Below are 21822 nucleotides of genomic sequence, written 5' to 3'. Positions count from 1 at the left end.
TGGTATGCTCAGATGCCTTGCTCTTTACCTTGCAGGTGTTTTGCATTTCTATGAGCGTTTGAATGTTGTCAGCAGCAGCTGTAGCTCTTCACCGGAGCTCAGCACCCTCCTGTACTCTGGTGTTTCTCTGGGTTTTCTCAGTGGCTGCATCCTGCTATCAGCAAGGGCTTTACAGGGATGTTATTTAGCCCAGGGAGGAAGGAAAGGAGCCAGTAGATCCATTTATCTGAAAGCAGGGCTCCTGGGGCAGCAGGGCCAGTTCTACAAAGCCCTGGCTGTAGGCTGAGCAGGATCTGTCCCTGCAGCAATGAGCAGCAGAGCCAGGCTGGGAGCCTGCATCACATGAGCTCCTCTTTGTACCAGGTACTCTGATATCATTTGAAATTTTTATTGCTTGTTTCCTAAGGATAGGAGTGGTTGAGAGAAACCAGGAGTGCAGTCCTGATGGTGGGCATGGACTGGTTTGCTGATATCCTGGGGTTAGAGAGGAGACCCCAAGCTAATTTACTGGGACACTGGGTTGAAAAATAAGGGCAGGTAAACTACAGGGTCTGGGGTTTAATAATTCTGTTGATCTGGGGTTTCTAATGCCTGTTTTAGAAACATATCTAAGGAATTTTGCATCTTGTTGTTTGAACTACATGTGGTTTAAAAATGCTGCAGTCATTCTTGGGTTTAATTCCATTTTACCCTCAGAAGACTAGTAAATAAATATAATTATTTCCATGTAGTGGGTGCTGTGGGCTATCATTGATTGGCATGAATCAAAATGACTGAAGAGCATTACTGAGTGCCCTGAAAAGGACAGGAAAACATTACTGGAGCTGCCTGCTCAGATGCGTCTCTAGCACATTAAGTGTTGCGTTTTAAGACAAAACGAAACTGTTTCATTTGGGTGTTGGTTTTTTGGTTTTTGGCTGGGTTTTTTTTGTTCATTCATAGTAGAAGCCAAACTCTACTGGCTCTAGGTTTTCCTTTTCTCTTTTTTTTTATCAGTATTTCTGGGTCTTCCTCTCTTTCTTTCACTGCACTTGTTCTTTTCTTTGTTTCCACTGTCCAGGACACTTCTCCTGCATATTTCTCCTGTCCTCCTGTTGCAATGCTCTGGATGGGGCCAAGCTTCTGCCCCTGTGTGAACGGGGATTTCACACAAACAAGGAAAGAAATTCCAAGGCACTGAATGCCTCTTCCTGACCTGTTGGTGCCAATTGCCCTCTGCTCCTGTATACTTCAGTAGGAAATGAGGAATTGTCTACTGTGGCTTATTGTAGTAATTATGCACATTAAAAGTGCCTTCAGAGAAGCTTTCCCTATTGTATAGAGGACAAGTGATCCCTTGTGCTTTAGTTTTCTGCACCTATATTATTTTGAGAGGTTTCCTGAGAAAATAAAAGCACTTGTGAGCACAGTTGTAATACAACCAAAGCCTAGGGCAGGCAGGGCTTCCCAAGACTTGGTGGAATTGCTGGTTGTGCTCTCCTCGGTGTTCCTCTGGAGATGGAAACAGGGGTGAGCAGATGGACCTCTGCATCTGCCAGCAGCACCAGCCTGTGAAGGTTATTCCCCCCTTCCACTTCAGTGAAAGCTTTTGGGCTGATATTTCTTGGTTCAGGGGGGTGGGGGGAGTGTCTTGTCATTGATGATTCAGCTTTTCTCAGTAAGTTTAGAGTCTTTTTTTTTTTTTTTTTTTGGAGTTTGATGAAGCAAATATGAAGGCAGCACCTCACTGCATAGAATGCCATAGCTAGTGTGAAAGACTATGGTAGAAAGGCCATGTAAAGTCTGATAGGGATTCACCTCTGCTTTTGAAGCTGATACAGATGGTTTCACCTGGGAGCTTTATGCTGTTGCCCTTCTGTGCAGCAGGGAAACCTCATACAACAAGTGAGGGAATAGCCACCGATAGCTGTGCTTCTATAGCTGTGAGGTGTGGAAGAACAGGAGACTTACTACCAGACCTTAACTGAAACATAATCAAAACTTAACAAGAAAAGAGCTTTCCTGAAAGTGTGGTCTGGAAGCCAGCTGCTGATTAAATAAAGGTGATAAACAGGTGGTAAATCAGGGCACTAAGCAGGAGGAGAAAGCAAAGAGCTTCTTATGAGCTGTACCACCTGCAACGAAATGCTTGCTGTTGGAAGAACATAGCAGAGTAGTCTTGTAGGATAATTCCTGTGGGCAGGGACTTCGGGAGGACTCTAGTCCAACCTCCTGCTCAAGCAGGGTCAGTCACGAAGTCATACCAAGTTGTCCTGGGCTGTTTCCAGTCTTGGATGGAAACCTCCCTGGGTGACCTGTGCCACTGCTGGGCTGTCCTTGCAGGAAAAAACATCCCCTGATATCCAGGCTGAACCTCTCATTTCAGCTTTTTCCCCTTGTCTCTTGTGCTCCTACCGTGTGCCCTCAGAAGAGCCTGGCTCCACTTTCTCTGTGAGCCCCCCCAAAGCCTCTCCTCCAGCAGAACAAGCCCCCCTCATCTCCCAGCAAGGGCTCTCTGCCCCTGGCTGTGCTGGTGGCTTCAAGCTTTTGGGGCTTGTTGCTCCAGTTTGTCGGTGGCTTTCTTGTACTGGGGGTACTCAAAACTGGACATGGTATTCTAGGTGTGATCTACTGAGTGCTGGGTGGTAGGGGATAATCCCTTCCTTCGATCTACTGGGTCTCCTTCTGTTTGTGTGTATCGATGGGGAGGTCTGAGTAGACGAGCCTGTGTGAACTGGAGACCCGAGCAGGATGTGACCTGGTGCTCTGAGGTGGAGAGCAGAGCGGGGAAGTGCTGAATTGGGGCACGAATCACAGACACACTCAATTCAGCGTTCCCGCGACTGCAGCAGATAGGGCTGGAGCTGCCCCCGTGGCACTAACCCTCCTGTGCTGATGACTGACAGCAGCAATCAGCCTTTCCTCTGTGCTTCTTGCAAGTGTTGCAAATGATGTTGGTGAAGCACATTTTTAAGTGACAATATATAACGTGTGGCTTTTGCACAGGAGACGTCCCAGGAGCTCTTGCGGGCAGGGGGTTATCATGCAAAGCCAATGCTCTCCAAGCGTGGAGGTCTGTCGTCTTGTCTCTGCTGCACGTGGCCTGGTGACCCCAGGCAATGCTGCCTGCTGGGTGCTTGTTGGGTATGGACTTGGTGGGATAATTGAGTGCCTGGAGGGCTAAGAGTGGAAATAAATGCTTATGCAATGATCAGCCTGCCAGATCTGTGGGGTCACGAGTAATGGTCGAGTCATTTCTCGCCCAGCTGGTGAGATGTGGAGCGGAAGGAAAGGATAGATCCATATTAGCTGTAGGGAAAAGAGGATATCCAAGGAAGCAAATCCTTGGTTCTTCAGGTATGGCCTTACCTGATGCCCACAGGCACTTCTGGCAACACTCCTGCTGCAGTAGCATTAGACTGCACGCTCCAGTTAGGCATGCTATAGAGACATGTTGATAGAAATGGGTCTAGACTAAATCTACACTGGCTATACCAGCATTTTTACTGCCACCTCCCCAAGCAAGACAGGGAGTTTTCAATTACAGAATCGCAAACAGCCACACAGGACGCACCCTGATTTATGCATTAAATACCAGGAAAGGCTTAAGTTCTGTTTGTCGCTTAGCAGATGGTGACGGTTGCTCCAGCATGTGAAATATTTCATGCCTGACACCTCAATTCAGGAAATAGTGGTTTGTTCAGCAGAGGTGCAGGAGGCAGCAAGTTGTTATCAAGTATAACATTAGCCTTTCTTGTAGTTTTTCTTGATTTAGCGAGTTTGTTTTCCAGAGCAGAAGGCTGTACTGGACTCCAGACAAAGGGCAGTGGTGTAGCCCAGGTGGCACGTGCAGGCTCGGGACACCCGCTGCAGGGGACACGTCCCAAGCGCCAAGCTCGCGAGTGTTTTGTTGGGTTTTTGACACCGTAGCAAGTTCGTTTTCCTGCAGGGCTGGGCTTGCGTCCTGCAGACCTCAGTCACTGAGTTCCTGTTCCTCAGATGCAAGGTGCCTGAGGTTTGCTGAACCGCAGCGAGTTCATTGTGAAACTGTGCCACCAAAGTGGCTCCAGCCGCCCCTGCGTTGTTATTCTGTAAAGTGGGGTGAAGTCAATCCCTTCCAGGCCCTTGGCAAGAAGTCAGGAGCTAAGCGCAGGGCTGTGCTGAGCGGATGCTTTGCCCATCCCACGGCTGGGAGGGCAGCGGTGGGTTTTCTGCACCATCCTCTCGATTTCGAGGAGAGAGCCGTGGTGAGGACAACACCTGGCTCCTCTGTCTCACGGCTTGCCGGGTCCTGCACTGAAAGAAAAAGAAACAAGCTGGAGGACCAGCATCTTCCTCCTTACCTTTACAAGAGCCATGTGAAAAGGTCATGGAAATGATGGAGCGGCTCCTTCCAGCCAAGGGCCCCGGGGAGCCTGGAGCGCAGGTCCCCGTTGTCTGCTGGCACGGCTGCTCCCACCGCTTCTGCGGCTGCAGAGACCTACTTTCTGAAGCACGTGGCGTGGGTTTGGCGAGCACTGAGATCCCGGGAGAGTTGTGGAGCTGGGGCGTTGCAGGTGAGCTGGGGCTCTGCGCAGGTGGCCTTCAGCCAGCCTGTTTGAGACGGCCAGGGATGCAAAATGCCTGCAGCAGCCAAGCAGTGAAAAGGAGTTGGTTGCTAAAAGGGGAGCGTAGCTCACTCGTGCCTCTCCCACAGGGTACAGGACAGCATTTGGCAGTTCCCAGCGTGGCAGGGATACACCTCTGCTGCAAAGTGATCCCCACAGCCTTTAAACAGGGCTCGGAGTGTAAGTTACTCTTGTTCACGGCAAGAACCTTCCCCAGGGCAGTTAGCCAGTTTCCCTGAAATACAGAAATTTTGCCTGACTGTAAGGTACCACGCAATGCGTTCACGTGGCACAGCATCAACGCTCCAGCCTCAGCACTGGGAACAGTCGAGCATCAGCCGCGGGGTGCTGTGTGCGGCTCCCCTGACCCAGACGGGGTCCTGCCGCCGTCCCGCTGCGGGGTTCCTGCTGCGAGGGCTGCAGTCCCTGCAAAAGGGGCAAAAGCAGAGTCACTCCTGAACCTGGGGAGAATGCCTTGAAAGGCCACCCGCTCAGCCTGGCTGTGCTCCTCCATGGCAGCAGGGGATGGCACCCCGACGTGGAACACAGAAAAATGTCTTGCCAAGGCTTCCTCATACCTGTGCACAGTTCGAGGGCTGTCTACGCTCCCTAAGCCCTCGAGCTCGTGTTACGTAAAGGCGTGTGCACTGTAATCAAAACACTGCAATGAGTTGCTTCTCTCAAGATGCTAATTAGGTAGAAGATTTGCTACTCGTTTATCATGAGTAAAACACCGGAGGAATGTCAGCTGGGGTCTTTCCCCTGCTGAGCTGTTCATCAGGGATGGGGATGAGGGGCTCAGCCTGTGCTTCCAGCAAAGCTCTCCATGCTTCTCCATGAGGAATTGCTGTTTTGAGGAAGGGGAATTTTCCTGAAGACAGGAATTATATTCAGGCTTTGCCTTGGCTTTGCTACCAGCGCATGCACGTGGCTTTCATGTGCCACTACCTGTCTCGGAGTGGAGGTGCAGGAGGTGTTCAGCTGCAGGGACAACATTGGGATGAACCCAGCAGCAAACAAGATCTGGGAATTAAGGCCCAAAATTTAGTCATCTTTGCACACAGCTGGGCAAGGGTATAATCTAGGTGGGCCCAAGCCTTTTAAAATCAATGGAAAAAGCTCCTGTTGCCTTTAGCTCTAAGGGAAGATAACACTAAGTCAGCTAAGAAAGGCCAGTTTTGGTAATAGTGCCTTAATTAAACACACCAGCAATCTGCAATCTGGTCAGTCACAAGATGTAAATTAAAAATAGGTCCAAGAACATACCTATTAATTGCTGTGGGTTTTTTAAATCCTCTTCCTCTTGTTGATGATTGCTGTCCTCTCCCTGCCTCATGGAGAAAAAGCCTATATCAATGAGACGGGCTGATCACCCATGCATGGAAATTGTGCGTGTAGCATCGGTGAGCAGTGCTGGTTTGGACCATTCCCCTGGAATAGCCTGGTAGCATTTTGCATGGCAGTTGGGAAGCAGCTTGTTTCTGATGCAGCCAATTGTTGTAAAACATTTACAGCTCTCGTGGTTCAGATAATATTTTGTAGGCAGCATCTAAGATCCTTTTGCTATAGCTCAGATGCAGTTGTTGATTGTTGGTGTGAGCTTGATGGATGTTACGCATTAGTGGATACAAACTACGTGAGGTTTCTTGATGTGATGTGGCTTGTGCTGGGATTTTGGCGCGCAGCCTGAGATGATACAGCCATCACATGAACATTAGGCAAATGAAGCACAGCTTTGCTGTGGACCCAGCCTGCGCTGGGTGAGCTGGGACCTCATCGTGGGGTGAGGGCAGGAGGCATGTGGAGCTACGGGGCAGAGCAAATGGTGGCATAAATCACTCGCACCGAGGTAAGTCGCCCTGGTACACCCTGGGAAAGTCTGTCCGTGTGCTTCCAGAAGCATGGGGTGCGGCACGCGGAGCAGGAGAAACCCCAGTGAGGGTCTTCCAAAGCTGATGGCAAAGAAGGGTTGCTCCGGACAGGAATGGCAGTTGCTGGATATAATACTGAATTATTATTTCCGTGTGAAATGTGTATATGCTAACATGGTTCACTTGCTGATTTTAAATAATGCCACTGGTAATCTATGCCATGTCCCTCCAGGGTTTTGTAAAAACATCCTAAAACCCAGCCACAAGGCTGGGAACTGGCCAGCATAGTCCACACTCTGCTCTCTACTCCCTCTTCTTTCTTCAGCAATGAAGTTTGTGAAAACAAAGTTGTACCTGTCTGGACTTGGCTTCCCAATTAACTTCTGCCTGAAGACTGTTGGTGAAGTCTTTATAGTATTTAGCTCATGACAGAACAAACAGTGAAACATATTCTTGCAATGCAGATATTAAAACTGGGCATGTTCAGTGTTTATGCCTGTGGTTAGCACTGGGTCTTGTTATTTAATAGCCCTGCTTGCAAATAGCTAATATGCGTAATGCTTGTGCTAGATTCATTTTGAATTAGGGCCAGCATCCTTATGCTCTTTTCCATCCTTCATTCTCTGTGCTATCACTGCTAAACCACTGCATGCTTGGAGAGGAGCAAAACCTCCATCTACGTTCCGGTTGCCCAGAGCTCCTCACACCATTATCCTGTCTTCCTCCCAGTGAAACCTGCCTTTTAACCATTCCCTTGCTTTTGTATTTTTAACCATTGCTCCATGCAAACAGAGAAAACAAAGTCCTTCCTCTTGCCACTGGCTGGCGAGGCATCTGTTTCTGCTAAGGCAGTCATGTAAAGCTGGCGAGGTTGAATTCCCCTGGAAGATCCCCAGAAGCTGCTGCACACATCTCAGCTTGCCCCAGCGTTTCTGTGCTTTGATGCTGTGGCCACGTGCCCGCAGCGTAGCGTGTCGCAGCCGTGCAATGGGGAACGATGCACAACAGGCAGTGTGAAATTTCCTATACCGAAATAGGTTGTGAGTTCATCTGCGATGGCTGAGCATCCTCTGCGCAGGCATCGACAGTCGTCGTCGTTCAGGGTGCTCGTGGTGTATAAATAACGCGCATTGCTGCTGTTCTGGCCCAGGATCCGGGTGCCGCTTGCCAGGGAAGAGCTGCTGGCAACCTGATGTGCCACCAGCTCAGCCTTCTCCTCCTCTCTGGTTTTTGGCAGCTGAGGAGACACTGGTGAGCTGCGAGAGGCAGGTCTGTGCTGCGCGGGCTGTGACAGCATCTCACCCCTAACCCAGGCTGACATCCCTCGCCGGTGGCTCCGCTGGCAGATGACAGCGGCTGCGGCTAGCCGTGCCCAGGCTGGCTGGGTACTGACTGTCGGGCCCTTCAGAGGCTTCACGGTGAAGTTTCTCTATGAATCATGAGCAAAACGAATGGGGCAGATCATCCTGAAGGTGAAGAGGCTGAAGGGAGCCCGACCACTTGCGTCAGCTGTCAGGGCAGGGAGAGAGGCTGGGTCTGCTGTCCTGTTTGCTCCCTGCAAATTGGATTCCTTATTCCTGGAAATCTCCTGATAACCCTTGTCCGATGCCTATTCCATCCATGCATTTGTCCTGACTTTGTTTACCAGCCTTGTATACCAGAAGGCATGATTAAGTGCCATTGTATTCATGCAGAGGCAGACCCTGGTAACTTCTGGCACCCGGGTCCCAGCCCGCACTGGTTTTGGATGGGGGGTGATGAGATCTGCCCCCCTTGCTCACTCCCTGGCCCTCATCATCTCCTAGCTCTGTGGCTACAGATCCTCCTGGCTTCCCTGTCCTCCTTGTTACTCCTGTCATGCTGTCTGTGGCTGGGCACTGCTCTTCACCTTGGTCAGCAAGGCAGTTAGTGGAATGAGCGTATGATTGTCTGTGCCTGGCAGCCCCCAGTCCTTTATACTGTGGTTTGACACCTCTGCTTACATCCAGCTGCTGACCAAATATGTCTGCCAGCGGGATGAGCAGGTTTTCTAGGTTTTGGGTGATTTTTGGCTTCTGCTGGCTCAGGTTCATGTGGCCTGTGAGCATTCAGCTCGGTGGCAGTGCATGCCATGCTCTTGTTTGAACTCTGGAAGGGGCCATGGGAAGATTTCCCCATCCCTTCCCAGCGGCTTGGGGTGGCCACCCCCAGCCCAACGTGTCAGGGAACCACACTGGCTGAATTTGCACCCTGACATTATTGGAACAGATAAGACCAAAAGTTAGAGCAGAGTGACATAGTGTGCAAGTAGCTTGAGCTACGTACAGCGTGCTGCCTGCATGAACGTGCTTTTGTTATTGTTTGTTTCACACATGGGAAGGCTGGGGAGGGACAGGGGTGAGTTTAATGGTGAGAGAAATATTGAAGAGGATGGGGAAAATGTGGGAGGGAAAGGAGCTCTGAAGTGCAGTGCTGTGGTGGAAGTGGGTACGGAGTTGACTGAAGCACTTGGTGTAAGAGAAAATACAACTTAGATACAATTTGTCCATGAAAATGTGACTTTTCTCCCTTTCTAGGGAAGACTTTCCCCATCTAACTCTAAAACTGACTTTTCTACAGACAATACTTCTTCCCTTGGCTCTCCCAAGCCTCTGGGAGAGGTTTCTGTCCTGCAGAAGTTTCTGTCCTCCTTGTGTTGTATGTACAAACATGGGGGAGGAAAAATGGACCCTTGGGGAACCGGAGAGGAGGAATGATCCAGCACAACAGCAGAGAAATAATGTTTGCAGTCCAAGATATTTGGTTGCTATCTAAGCAATAGTTTGCCTTTGCACCACAAACAAATATTCCACTATTTTTTGCAGTTATAAATTCATACCTTTGGTCTGAAGCACTGCTATCCTTTATAGGCGCGATACCGTAAATCATGTGACTGCCTGGAAATGTGTCCAACTATCAGGATTCAATCACGATGGCAAATAAAGGTGAAACACTAATGGCAGGCTCTGCTGCCTGGCTGGCAAAGCTCACGCAAGGTGCCACCGCTCTGGGCAGCCAAGAGCAAAAGGCTCCTTTAGGCAGCACTTTTAGGTGTTGAGCTGCTCACAGGTTGCCCCTAATGAGTGATTAAATTACAAGCAATGTGCAAAGCAGACCACAGGGGAAGAAGTTATGTTCCCCTCTAATTATGGAAGGGCATTTTAACAATCCATTTGGACAAAGGTCAGGGGAAAAGCAACAACTCTCTATTTGTAGGTCAAGGGTTTTCACTAGGAAAAGCTGCAATTAACAGATGTGTGATATCCTTGCCTCTGCAGCACTGAAAATCTCTATTGGCAAGACCAAGGTGGTCGTCTGCCATCTCGGTGCAGGATGCTGCAGCAGCAAAATCTGTGCCTGAGTTGCTGTAGGGCTTTCCCAGGTTCAGGTTGTGGGACTGTTTCTGAGACTGTCGTGTTATTTTTCAGGAGGTTTTGTCCTGTTGACATCCTAAAGCTCTGAAACTCAATAAGGAAAATTTTGGATTTGTTTTTAAATGGTTTCAAGGTTTGCGAGTAAGCTGCAGCCAGCGATGGTTTAAGTATGGTGGAAGTGATGGAGAGCCTCTGCTCAAGCAGCCTGCCAAGCCTGCAGCATTAGCTCCATTCATTTCCCAAACAATGACTGATACAATTCCTTTTTCTCTTCCACCATAGAGAGGTGATCTCTATTTTTACAACAGTTGCATTGCCTGTAGATCTTTCTCACCGCCAGGCAAGGTTCATAGCAAAGAAAGAGCCACTTGCCCTTCGAGCCCTGCCCATAAAAACTTTCCTTTTATTGCTTTCCCTGGGTTTGCCAGGGGTGAGGGCTCTCCCATGACCTGCTCTCCTGGTATGTAATTACTTCCCAGCTCAATGTAGCTGTGTGCATGTTAAAGGTGAAAACAACTCTTACTCCAACACAGGATAGTCAGTTGAAGTTTACTGGGTATGAAGAGCTTGATTAGGATAGGCAAGTGCAGAAGAAGTCAATGTCAAGGTTTTAAAATTGTTTTCATTGCATAGCCTATGCAGGAGGTTTATCCTAAATAGCTCATGATGCTCCTCTGGGTACAAGCAGCCTAAAGGTCTCCTTAGTTGGCACTGGGAGAAGAAATATCGCTTCTAGAAACCCCATCTGACCTGGAGGTGATGGAGGAGCCAGTCAGGCATCGACATGGTGCAGCAGCCTCTGAGTCTCACTGGGGTTTGGCAAGTCACATCTCTCTTGAGCTGGAGAGCTCAACTCTGCTTTTTTTTTTTTTTTTTCCCCTCCTCCCAAAGAGTTCAAAACAACAGAAACAACAACAAAATACTTTGAATTTGGCAGTTACTCACCCAGTGAAGCAACTGGATGGATAAATGCCACCCCGTCATGGGACTTCACCGCTTTTCACTGGCAAAATACCTAATGTGCTGTTGGTCAGGCAGGTACCTTGGCAGGTGATGAAGGAAAGCATCTCTTCTGTCCTGGTAAAAACACACTTGGAGCGTGTCTGTGGTCCCTGGGTGAGACATACTAGCTGCTGTTTTCTTCTGTCCTCAGATCTTGGTCAAATCTTTTTATCTGTGAGAACTTAAGTGCTGGTTTTTTTGCATCTGAGCATAACTATGAAAAACTTGCTCCTTTTAATGCATGAATGGACAGATTAATGTCTACCTTATTTTTAGCACTGTTCGCATCATAGAAAGTTTCCCTTCTCTCTCCCGCCTCCTCACCCCATATGTAACAAACTTGCAGCAGTTCCTAAACAAAACCGATTTCCCCTGGTTTTGTCGATGGCACTGAGCTGGCGTCCCTTCCCGGGCGTACAGCGGTCCCATGCCCTCTCCTTGGCGGTAGCTGCTGCTGCAGCTGGCCAGGGCATAAATCTGGTCTGGTGGGTGATTTCTTTGCTCGTGCACAAAACGTTCCTGCTCTAGATCTGCATCGGGGAGTCGTGCAGGATTTTAGGCGGGTGTGATCCGAGGCAGCCGTGGCCCTGGTACCCAGGGGGGATCCTGGCTGGCCGGATCCCTTGCTGGGAGGTAGACCCTTGGGCCAGATACCCTGCCAGGGATTGTGACCGCCGTGGGGGGGACAGCAAGGACATCACCCACGCAGAGCCAGGATGAGGCGTAGGAAGCTGCTCTCCGCCTGGTGCCACCTGGAAGGGTGCTGCCTGCCGCTGCCCGCTTTGGGCTGTCTTAGAGATAGGGCCAGTTAATGACTAACAGGCACCGCAAGAACCCTGCCCAGCCTCTCCCTCCCCGGGCTGTCCGTCCACCTTGCTGTGCCATATCCAGACTGTGCTGGATTTGAGACTCGCCACCACCTGCTTCCTTATTTTTTTCCCTCGGTAAACCCCTCATCTGTCCCCACGTGTGTGCAGTTCGAGTCACAGCGGAGCCTCTGCCAAAAGCGGTAGGAAATGTCCGCTTTGTTCCTGCCTTTTGGGTTGGGTCTTCCTCTCCTGTAGCCTGATATTCTCCTCGCTCTTGCTCAGTGAATGAAGTTATTCCCCAAAGGCCATCACGACCCAGCTTTGTTCAGTACGGGGGTTTTCCAGGCAGTGTCAGGTGCTGGTGGCTGCAGCTGGAGACACGTTCCCTCAGCCACACTTGTCTCTTGTCTCCCAGCCCAGACGATGCAGTAACATGTCAGACCTTTCCAGCCTGAAATTATGGCAAATGAATAAAATATACAGGGGAAAATCAGCTTGCTTTCCCCTTGCCTTCTGAATTGTGCGTACACTTTCTTTTTAGGCAAACCGGAGTTATTTGGCTAGGTCTTCACTGCTCTTATCACAGAAGCTGGAAGTGTTGCTGATAGGGACATCCATAGCAGGGACTTGGTGCATAAGGTTTTTTAATAGCATAGCCTTTAACCCTGCTGTAAGTTAGGTCTGACAGTTGCAGATGACGGCAGATAGAAACCAACTACCCCACATGTGCACAGGACTGGGGCTTCCCTTCCCAGGACAAGCAGGATTCCACCCATCAGCTGCACTGGCGGGGGGGTGGAAAACAAGAGCAAACTGTACTAAATTCCCTGTGCTTTCATGACTTGTGAAAAAAAAAAAACCCTCCAACTGTCTCTGTCACATCCGTTTGGGTATTTTCAAAGAATCCGGAATGCATTCTCAGAGCTCTCCCATGAGAAAAAGTAAACACGTCATATATAAAACATTTTTATTAAAACAAATATACAATGTGTTATATACAAAAATAAAATGTACATGAAAATAGTCTATAACAGCTTAGTGATTTGATTCCTATGTATTACACACAAACTAGAACCTCTTCCACGCTGCACTCCCCTGCACACGCTGGCCCAGGGTGGGTCTGCAGGGCGTTACAGCTCCCGTGACTGCGTACAGTACTGTAGGTATCCTGGTAGAGTGGTAGAAGGGATCTCAGAAAGGCATGGTATAAATAAAGAGCTCTGCCCCATCAGTGCAAAAATTGTTTCATGCGGCAGCTCTTCAACTATTATATGGAAATAGATACGGCATGCCTAGGAGCAGGTAACATCCTATGAGTGGGTCTGGGTAACTGTACTATGTGGAAGCAAAGCCTAAACTGAATTTTCACATTTTATTGGTCTAAACTATTTACACATTTTAAAGTTGAAAGATCTGAAAGATGAACTATGTGATGGAGTAAATCAAAGAAGAGAGGGCCAATTAGTGCAATTTTTCTAAGTATAATGACAGTCGTTAAGCTCAATATCACCAGTGTTGCACAAGTAAGCAGCAACCAAAACTAATAGGTAAGAGACTCATTTGCAGTCTCTCCTAAGCACTCCGTGGGTAAAGTGCTCATCACATCTCGCGCTGGGAGGACAGTAACGTCCTCCCCAGGCCTCTGGCACATGGTCAGTGGTACCCGCCAGGTCAGACCCCACAGCACATCGGCAACCCCCCAGCAAAAGCTTCACCTCCGAAGCGATGACAAGGTGCATACTGTGGCTGAGCATCTTTGGTGCCAAGAGTCCTGCTAGTTGAGATGGGAGTCCTTTTTTTTTTTTTCCTTTTTCTTTTTTTTTTTTTTTTTTATTTATAATGGAGTTTTTCTTGCTAACCTTTTCAGGCCTAAAAGTTAAACGGAATATAAAAGCTACGGTCTTTGTTCAGTCAGTAACAAACAACTTCTTCCATCCTCTTCAGGCTTGCCAAAGTTTCTACCCAAGAGCAGTTTGTGGTCAGAGGAAGCCAGGGCTTTACAAACCACAGGGAATGACTTGCATGGTAGGTCTCACTGTCTCCAGCCAGGAGAAGTCTAGGCTGCTTTTCTGGTCTAAGAACCTGAACTCCAGCTCTCCTAGACAAAATAAAACAAGAATGAGTACTGAATCACATGCAGCAAGAGCAAAATAGTGTATACGTGTGTGTGTATATGTGTGTGTGTGTATATATATATATACAAAAAAAATATCAAAAATGGAAAGATTTCTCAGATGTGAGTAAATACCTTAGACTAATATTTTGCTAAAATACTTCAAACACTCTCTGTTAAACTGTCCTGTTTAAGCTATTGCTTGTGGAAATTCTTCAGTTACATTGCAAGGAGTTTCTGAAAGCTGACATAACTTACATGTGTGTAACCCTAGGACAAATCTGTAGTATACTCTTACTGGAGGCATTTTTCACCTTTTCCTTTTTATCAACAAATTCCTTACAGCCTTCCAACAGGCTACTTGGAAATCTCAGAACACAGGGATGTTTGAATCCCCTGTTTGTTTTGCTCCCTCCCAATTAGTGTCTTGCATGAAAACCCTCGTCTGCATCATCCTCTGGCATTGACCATCAGTGATAACCGAGAAGTCTGTACCTGAAGTTGTGTCGATCTCCCCATCCTGCTCCTTGTAGCTGTAAGTGCTGCATATGCTCTGTGTGCCCGGCTCGTTGGTGAGAAAGCCTTTCCCCCCAACGCTGGTGGTGTGCCAGTCTTGGGCTGGTTCAAGCAGCTGTAAGAGAATAAGGAGATGGTAAAAACTGCTCTTTTTTCTGTGGGTGCAATGTTTTATTCCTTCCCCTTAATTAGAAGACAGGTAAGCAAAAAAGATCATATTATATCTCCTCATGCTATGTTATATAAAACTTGGTTTACTCCCAGTTAAAAAAAAAGTTAATGCAAAACAGGGAGGGCTGGAGCACCTTCGGTGATGAAACCCCCATCTTATCAGTGGGATGAGCGTGACATGTCTGGAAACTCAGATTAAGCGCCACATGTCAGAGGTGGAGGGAAGGGCTAAATAAAACAGTTTAGAGAACCTTTGCAGACTCTAACAGAGCAAGCTCTACTTCTAGGAGTACTCAAGAGCTTTCTCTGACTTTCACATGAAGAGTCAATATTTCCATGGATGTGTCCTCTCCAGCTCATGTTTGCAAAGTAGCCACCTTTTTATATTGAATTTTTCAGGCTTCCTCATTAAATAAGGGTCTTGGATTACATAAGTGTATGTCCAGCTCATAGAGGACTGGATCAGATAGCTGCTTCCCTTCCTCTCTTGGTGCAAACAGCAACTTTGGCCAATTTTATTCTGACCAGAAGGGCTGGTTTTACCTTAAAAATCTCCGAATTTATTTCCTCTTCATCTTCGTCTGTGACTGTTTTGTAAGCACATAAAAAGAAGAGAAGAAAATAGACATAGATGTCAACTTTTCACACTTCTGCTTCTTCACCACACAACCCGCTTCGTATTCTCTTGTCACAAAACACCACTACGCTTTTACTTTTCCCCCCCGCTACGGATGACACCGAGGAGGGGCTCAGGGGTTTGAGGCAGGGAGGCCCACCAGCACCTCCGTGCCCCAGACTCCCCACAGCCCTTCATCTCGGATGCTCTTCAACAACGGCACGTTGGGGCGCAAGGCTCCAGGAGCTCAGATGCTTCCCCAAGAGTCTCCAAAGCAGAGCCCGCTTGGTACACAGGAGCAAGATGATTTGCCCCCCGAGTGAAGAACCATTGGGAAGCATGGTGTCCTCCACTATCACTATTGTACCCAACTCTGTCCTGCTTCTGGCATCACCTCCTTCCAGCTGTCCCAGTCCCACCCTCCCGGCTCGGAAAACTCTCCTCCTCTTTACAGGCTGACCTGTCCGTGCCATCGCGTTGAGCCCGCGAGACGAAGCCTGCCCCTTTGCCCACATGTGCAAAGTAAATGGCATTTCAGAGCCTTTCACCCATCAGCAACTACTTCTGCAGGTGGCACATGCCCCTTCTGTAACCTGGCCAGTCTGGTAGCTCCAGGCACCCAAATCCATCAAGTGGAGGTGTGTTTGTTTTTTCTACAAGACAACTCTTGCTTCTCCTGATCCCCCAGGCACTTCTTCATCCCACTGCCTTGCTTCCAACTTGCTTCCAATAGACCGATGAAAGACCGGGGCAGGAAAAAAGAAATACTCACCTTCTGAGGACGAAGCCAGGGGAGACACCTGGAGCTGGTAGAGGTCGTTGGTGCTGTCAGCCATGGTGATTTCCATCGGCGGCCTCCAGTCGGTCAGCGAGCCGCTCACCTCGCACGGCGAGAGGTCTGCGGGATGCACCAGGAGGAGTTGGCATTCACGGGAGAGACACAACCACCTCTATTTCCTCCCTGCCCGTCTGACGGCGCAGCCGGGCTCAGCCCCAAGAGTCATCTTTGTCTTTTGGCGCAGAGACTGTGGGTTTAGCACAAACGGCACTTTCCACTCTGCTCAGGGAGCTAAAAACTGAGTCTCACCTAAGGTGATGGACGTGCTCTCAACCTCCACTTCCTGCCCCGCGTAGTCGTGAACGGTGTAGCCACTGTGGTCATCTGGCAGAGGAGTGTTGGTTAGTCGTTCTGCCGACTCCTCCGTCCTCATGTCTTCATATGACTACAAAAATAAGGGCGAAGAATGAAAGACTTGTCTAAGAATGCACAAGCTCCCATATGAAAAAAAATTAACCATGAAAACCACCAAGACCTCTAGCTTCTTCAGCTACCTCTACAGACACATACCTTTCTCTTGCTCCTGTTTCTTGCCTCTCTTGAAGACTTTGATTTCCTTTCTGTTAAATAAAAATAAGACAAATGTGAGAAAGGGCTGCATGGCTGACATTTTAGGTGAGCATGAGCTCTTGCAGCTTTGAGCCCTGCTCAGCAAGCTCTGCTACTGCTGTCAGCAGCAGCGAGTCCCGATTGCCTCCTAATGATGCCTTTAAGCACGTTTAAAGAATGTGGGATAAAATGAACCGCTTGTACAAATTGTTACCAATGGCAATAACCAGTGACTGACCCCAGTAGCACCGGTGCTACCAACGGGTCTGTTCTACCCCTGCCTACACCGAGCAGGAAATTTAAGTGGTGTTTAAGCGCAGTAGCGGAAGCTGCGTAACCCCGGCTGGATTGCTGAGGGCTTACCTTTCTTCTGATCCTTTGTCAGGGGAGGCAGCATCCTGTAAACCCTGACAGCACTGGAGCCTTTGTTGATGCTTTTATCCTTCACTTCTTCGATGTCAGGCAGTGAATTCATAGCACAGCGGAAGTTTGCCTTCCAGGTTTTCGGATCAGGGTCTTTCTCGCCTACTTTATATCTTCCTATAAATAAGAGATGGGGTGAGTGTTTAGACTTTTCAGTGCTAGTTCTTCCCACAAAAAAAAAAATTATTTTTCTATTTTCTCTGACATACATACTAGTAGTTAATATAACTAGCTGAGGTGTAAGTCAAGACAAAAAAATGCCGTGTTTGAGATATTCGTATGACTGATGGAAACGTAAAGCCAGCACAGACCTGTATGAATAGCCCAGCTCCGGAAAAGGCAAGCGTCTTTCTCCATGTCCCAGCCATGCTTAGCTGCATGTTTCCATGGGATTTGAAACATCATCTTATCCTGAAGTTAAACCAATAGAGACTTGAATTAAAAAAGAAGCATCGCGTGCCAGTTTGGAACGATGGCTTTAATCAAAGAATTCTCAGCAGCAGCTCAGAAACTTTATAAAGCCTCTGCCCTCTATCTTAACTGAGCACTCATTGTTCCATCTGTTTTGTTCAATGCATACAAGACTTTTTAAGCGTTCTGAAACTGGGAAGGCCACACGTGGTATGGGACAGTAGAAGTAAGCAGTATCGCCAATTTTATCGCAGAATCATTTAAAAGCATTGCAGCTAATCCGTTAGTGTGTCATAAGCTACAGTATAATTTCTAGGCACACTTTGGTAGAGAATCCCTTTTTAAAGTTGCCCATAAGACCCTGCAGAAATCTTAAGGAAAACATGTTCCAGCTTAAATATCACCTCGGGCTGGATATGGAAGCTTCAGAGAAAGAGACCTGGTTCAATAAGCCTAGTGATCTCACCCTGTGCTATAGGTACAGGGATGTGCCTTCCAGACCAAAACAATACAGCGTTTCTTTCAGGCCAAATCTTAAAACTGGGAGCAACTGGGAGTGTAACAGTAGCTACTCAGCTGGGACAGAAGGTGACTTGGCTCAAGTGGGCAGCAGGAGTGAAAAGGTCCCGGAGTTTTCTTGGTTCTCCATCATGTTCAAATTGTTTTTATTTTAATTTATCATTTTCCTCCTGGGAATTCTCCCAGGAAAAAAACGGAACTACTACATTCTGTACTGACCTGAGCTACCTTTTCTGAAAACAAAAATAGTTGGTTTTTAAACATAATGCTTGCAAGTTTTCTCCATGTCCTTCTTTCCTTTATGATCTTGACTTACGTTTAGTGTCCTCCGAGAATAAGGATGGTTAATGATACAGAAGTAATAATAATAACACTAGTAACAGTAACAAACGACCCTCACCTTGTTAATCCATATCAGTCCTGGTATTTGATTGGAATTAATCTGCATTTCCAACCAGGGCCTCATGCGCATTCTTGACACTGGCATGTTGTCTATGAAAGAAATAACAAGTCAGCAAAAAACTCATCGCTATTTTAACCATTCTGCAATGTCACCCCCCTCCCTGACCCTCCGTTCCGTCAGCATTACCACTAACGCTATCGGTGCAACCAAAACTGCTTTTCCAGGGTCTTTAACTCTTTTTCGGTATCTTCCCCCTGCTCCTGGAGGGCAGCGCTTCCCGCTCTGCCCGGTGAGCACCAAAACCACCTCTCGGCTTCTAAATTCTGGAAGCGGGCTGCTCAGCTTGGCGTGGGACTGGGCAGCCCGGGAGGGGGACACCCCCTCCCCCCCCCGCCAGCACCCGCGCAGTTTTCCCGGGAGTGGGTGCGGGTGTCTCCCCGCGGGCACGGTCGCCTTCTTAAAAGTTTATTATTAATTAAATTGCGCAAGGGAGCGGGGGGGGGGCGGAATCTCCCCAATTAGCACCGGCAAAGAGCCGGCCCCGGCGCGGCCCTCCCAGCCCTTCCTCTGCAGAAATAATTTCCTGTTTGCGGTGGTTTATTTATTTTTTTTTTTCTCCAAGACAGACAGCCCAAGATTTCCCAAACAATACATTTCTAACTTTCACCAGCAACGAGCTCGGCGGCGGGACAACGGCCCGGAGAGTGCCCGCCCCGGGCTGGGGGGGGGGGGGGGGGCGGACGGGACGGGGGGAGGTCAGCCAGGGCTGCCCCCCGCCGGGAACGCGGCTCCGGGGCTCGGCGCTGGCACACGCTCAACGGCGGAGCGGAGCCTCCGGCTGAGCCCGCGGAGCGGCAGCCGCGCCCGGACATGCCCGGCCCCGCGGGGGGACGTGACATCCCGCCCCGTCCCGGTCCCGGTCCCCTCCCGCGCGTTGTGTAAGGGGCCGCGACCGCCGCCCTCCGGAGGGATGCCCGGTACCCACCCGGAGGCTGCCGGCGCGATGAGCCCCTCTCCCCCAAACCGCCTCCGCACGGCGAAAGCCGGCGCTGCCCCGACTTGGCAAGCAAAGCCGTGCCGTGTCCCCGGGGCCGTTCCCACGGACCCCGCGGGGCACCTTCACCCGGAGTCCCGGTGCCGTGCAAAGCAGGGGACGAACTCCGCGACGGGACGAGACGAGACGAGACGCACCGCGACCCACCTCGCTGTGCCGTGCGGTGCCTGTGCCGTGCCAAACCGAGCCGAGCCGAGCCGAGCCGTCCGCGCCCGCTGCCCGCCGACCCGCCTCTGCCGCCCGCGGGGCGCGCCCTCGGGTATAACGCGGCGGCGCCCGGGATTCCCCGCCGCCCCGGACCCGGCTGCGTTCTGACCAATCAGCGTCGCCGCGGGGGGCGGCCGCGCCTCCCATTGGCTACCGCCTCTAGCATCACTTCGGGGAAATCACGCTGTTGTAGCACCAGCGGCGCGGGGGGAGCGCCTGCCCGCCCCCCCCCCCCGCCCCGCGCCGCGCGCCACGGCTCCGCCCCGCGCCCCTCCCCTCCCCGCTCCACCGCGGTCCTGCGTGGGTGCGGGATGCGCCAGCGGGGGGCTCGGCTCGGGGTCCTGCTGACCCTGGCCCCGGCCGAGGGGCTCCGACCCCATCCCAGCCTGGTCCTCGTCCCCGCAGGGATCCAGGCCCCATCCCACCGAGGGATCCAGCCCTCGCCCCCACCAGGGGTCCAGCCCCTGTCCCCACCGAGGGATCCAGCCCTCGTCCCCCCCAGGGATCCAGCCCCTGTCCCCACCGAGGGATCCAGACTGATCCCACCGAGGGATCCAGCCCTCATCCCCCCCAGGGATCCAGCCCCTGTCCCCACCGAGGGATCCAGCTGAGGGATCCAGCCCTCATCCCCACAGAGGGATCCAGGCCCCGTCCCACCGAGGGGCTCAGCCCCAGCCCGGGCTCCCCCTGCGCAGCCACTGTTCACGCACATCCCGGGCAGCCGGAGGCAGCACGGTAATCCCACCATGTAGAGTCCCAAACTTTCTGCCAGCCCATAGCAACCCTCATAAATCTGGAAAGGAAGGGCATGAAATGCAGGGTCTAGGTGAGGCTCTTTTGAGTCGGGTGGGAGCTCAGCCAGCGGTCGGGCTGCTCCCACTCAACTTGCTGCGGAGTGTGGAGGAACCGGCCCCGGTGCCGCCCCCGAGCAGCCCAGTTCCCCTGAGCGCTGCCGTGGGACTCTGGGTTGGTTCCAGCTCCAAAGGGAACGCTTTTGCTGTTGACATCAGCACTAACGAACAGGGAGGGCCAAAACTGTATTTTCATTTACTCAGTGTTAGCAGCTTGCAGAAAGGATGCGGTAGGGCCTGGAGTAATAGAAACAGTCATGGGTGGTAGAAAGAAAGTCAATAGAAAAGGAAAATAGTTGAAGATTGTGAGTGACACTCCTGACTACCTCCTCTGCATTTATGCTTTCTGGCATGTAGAGGTCATTACACAACGAGTTGTCCGGTGTCAGCGTGAGTCCTCCCAACGATGCAAGTAGATGTAAGGAGTGTGCTGCTGCATTCCAGTGTTGAATGCTCATTAAGTGCATGGCTGGAAGAAACGGCTCGGTGGAGTCACCAGAGCAATTCCTGTCCACATCACAGGGCACCTAAGGCAGGGGACCGGCGTGTGACACAGGTCCTCACCTGGCCTCTGCAGACCACTTTTCTGGTGAGAAGCAGTACTACAGACACTGCCTGGACTTGCTCTGTCGTTGGTTTGAGAGCCTCGACAGTCAAAGGGATTCCTCAACCTAGTTACAGCTGTAACGTAGTCTGTTTTCAGTGCTTTTCCGCATCAAGCTTCCAGCCGAGATCCAGTCTCAGTCACTTTGCTGCAGGGGTTTAAGACTTACAGGCGCTCTGATTTCACAGCACACATTTGCCATAGGTTGTGCAATGGCTTATAGTAAGAGATATACTGCCTAGCATCCGCTCTCAGTGTAAATGGCAAAAGGGCAATGCGAGCATTTTGCAAAACCTGGGAATGTTTTTTTCTCCCATCTTCCCCTGACCTGGGCTGCGTGTCGGGCTGGGCTGATCTGAAATAGCTGTGTTAGGAGACATAAAGGGTGACCACTGGTATTGTCCTCTCCTACCGCTCACGGATGAAGCTGCGGAAGGGAAATGACGGCATGATAGAAGGCTACCGAAATCATTGGGATTTCTCTCCAATCCACTGGATCTGGATGACAGTGAGATTAGATTTGCATCCAATGTCTTTAAGGTGCTTTCAATCTAGCAGAATATCAGCGTATTTTTAGTTATTTCATTTTCAATACTTTAAAGGCAGGTTTGATGTCATACACAACAGGAAGATATATTGGGAGAGCGGTAGAAAGATGCGTGGGCAGCCTAGACAAGCAGTGGGACACTATCACACTGCCTGCCTGCGCTGCCATGTTTTCTCCTTTTTTTAACATAAGGATTAAAGAAAAAGCCCAAACTTGGATCTAACTGCAGAAAAACACCCTGTAGGTGTCCCGTGCTTTCTCTAAACTAATTTTTTTGTCTGCTTGTCACTTTATACTGTGGCAGTATTCTCCAGTCAGGTCTTTGTGCTGGGTGAGGCAC

At 50.0% G+C, this 21822-nt stretch overlaps 1 protein-coding gene and 1 long non-coding RNA gene across 3 annotated transcripts; both read right to left on the bottom strand.

Annotated features, from left to right (window-relative positions):
- Positions 1-3789: 3789 nt before the first annotated feature.
- On the bottom strand, positions 3790-10878 carry LOC128154968 (uncharacterized). The gene is made up of 3 exons (XR_008239499.1): positions 10795-10878; positions 5853-5913; positions 3790-5012 (listed from the first exon to the last, which is right to left on the bottom strand). It is a non-coding gene; the product is annotated as an uncharacterized LOC128154968 (long non-coding RNA).
- Positions 10879-12610: 1732 nt separating this feature from the next.
- IRF1 (interferon regulatory factor 1) lies at positions 12611-19546 on the bottom strand. Of its 2 annotated transcripts, none has more exons than XM_052816320.1 (10): positions 19421-19546; positions 18217-18308; positions 17198-17297; positions 16827-17003; positions 16425-16474; positions 16164-16299; positions 15849-15974; positions 15004-15047; positions 14269-14404; positions 12611-13758 (listed from the first exon to the last, which is right to left on the bottom strand). In XM_052816320.1, exons 2-10 carry the CDS (start codon positions 18301-18303, stop codon positions 13658-13660), a joined length of 957 nt encoding a protein of 318 aa, XP_052672280.1. In that variant the 5' UTR covers positions 18304-18308; positions 19421-19546; the 3' UTR covers positions 12611-13657. The 2 variants fall into 2 exon arrangements, with proteins under 2 accessions (XP_052672280.1, XP_052672281.1); XM_052816321.1 differs by lacking the exon at positions 19421-19546 and adding an exon at positions 19205-19350.
- Between the last annotated feature and the right edge of the window lie 2276 nt (positions 19547-21822).

The sequence above is a fragment of the Harpia harpyja genome, chromosome 20 (assembly GCF_026419915.1).
Source record: "Harpia harpyja isolate bHarHar1 chromosome 20, bHarHar1 primary haplotype, whole genome shotgun sequence".
Lineage (NCBI taxonomy): Eukaryota > Metazoa > Chordata > Aves > Accipitriformes > Accipitridae > Harpia > Harpia harpyja.
This window is presented reverse-complemented; position numbering and strand designations above follow the sequence as displayed.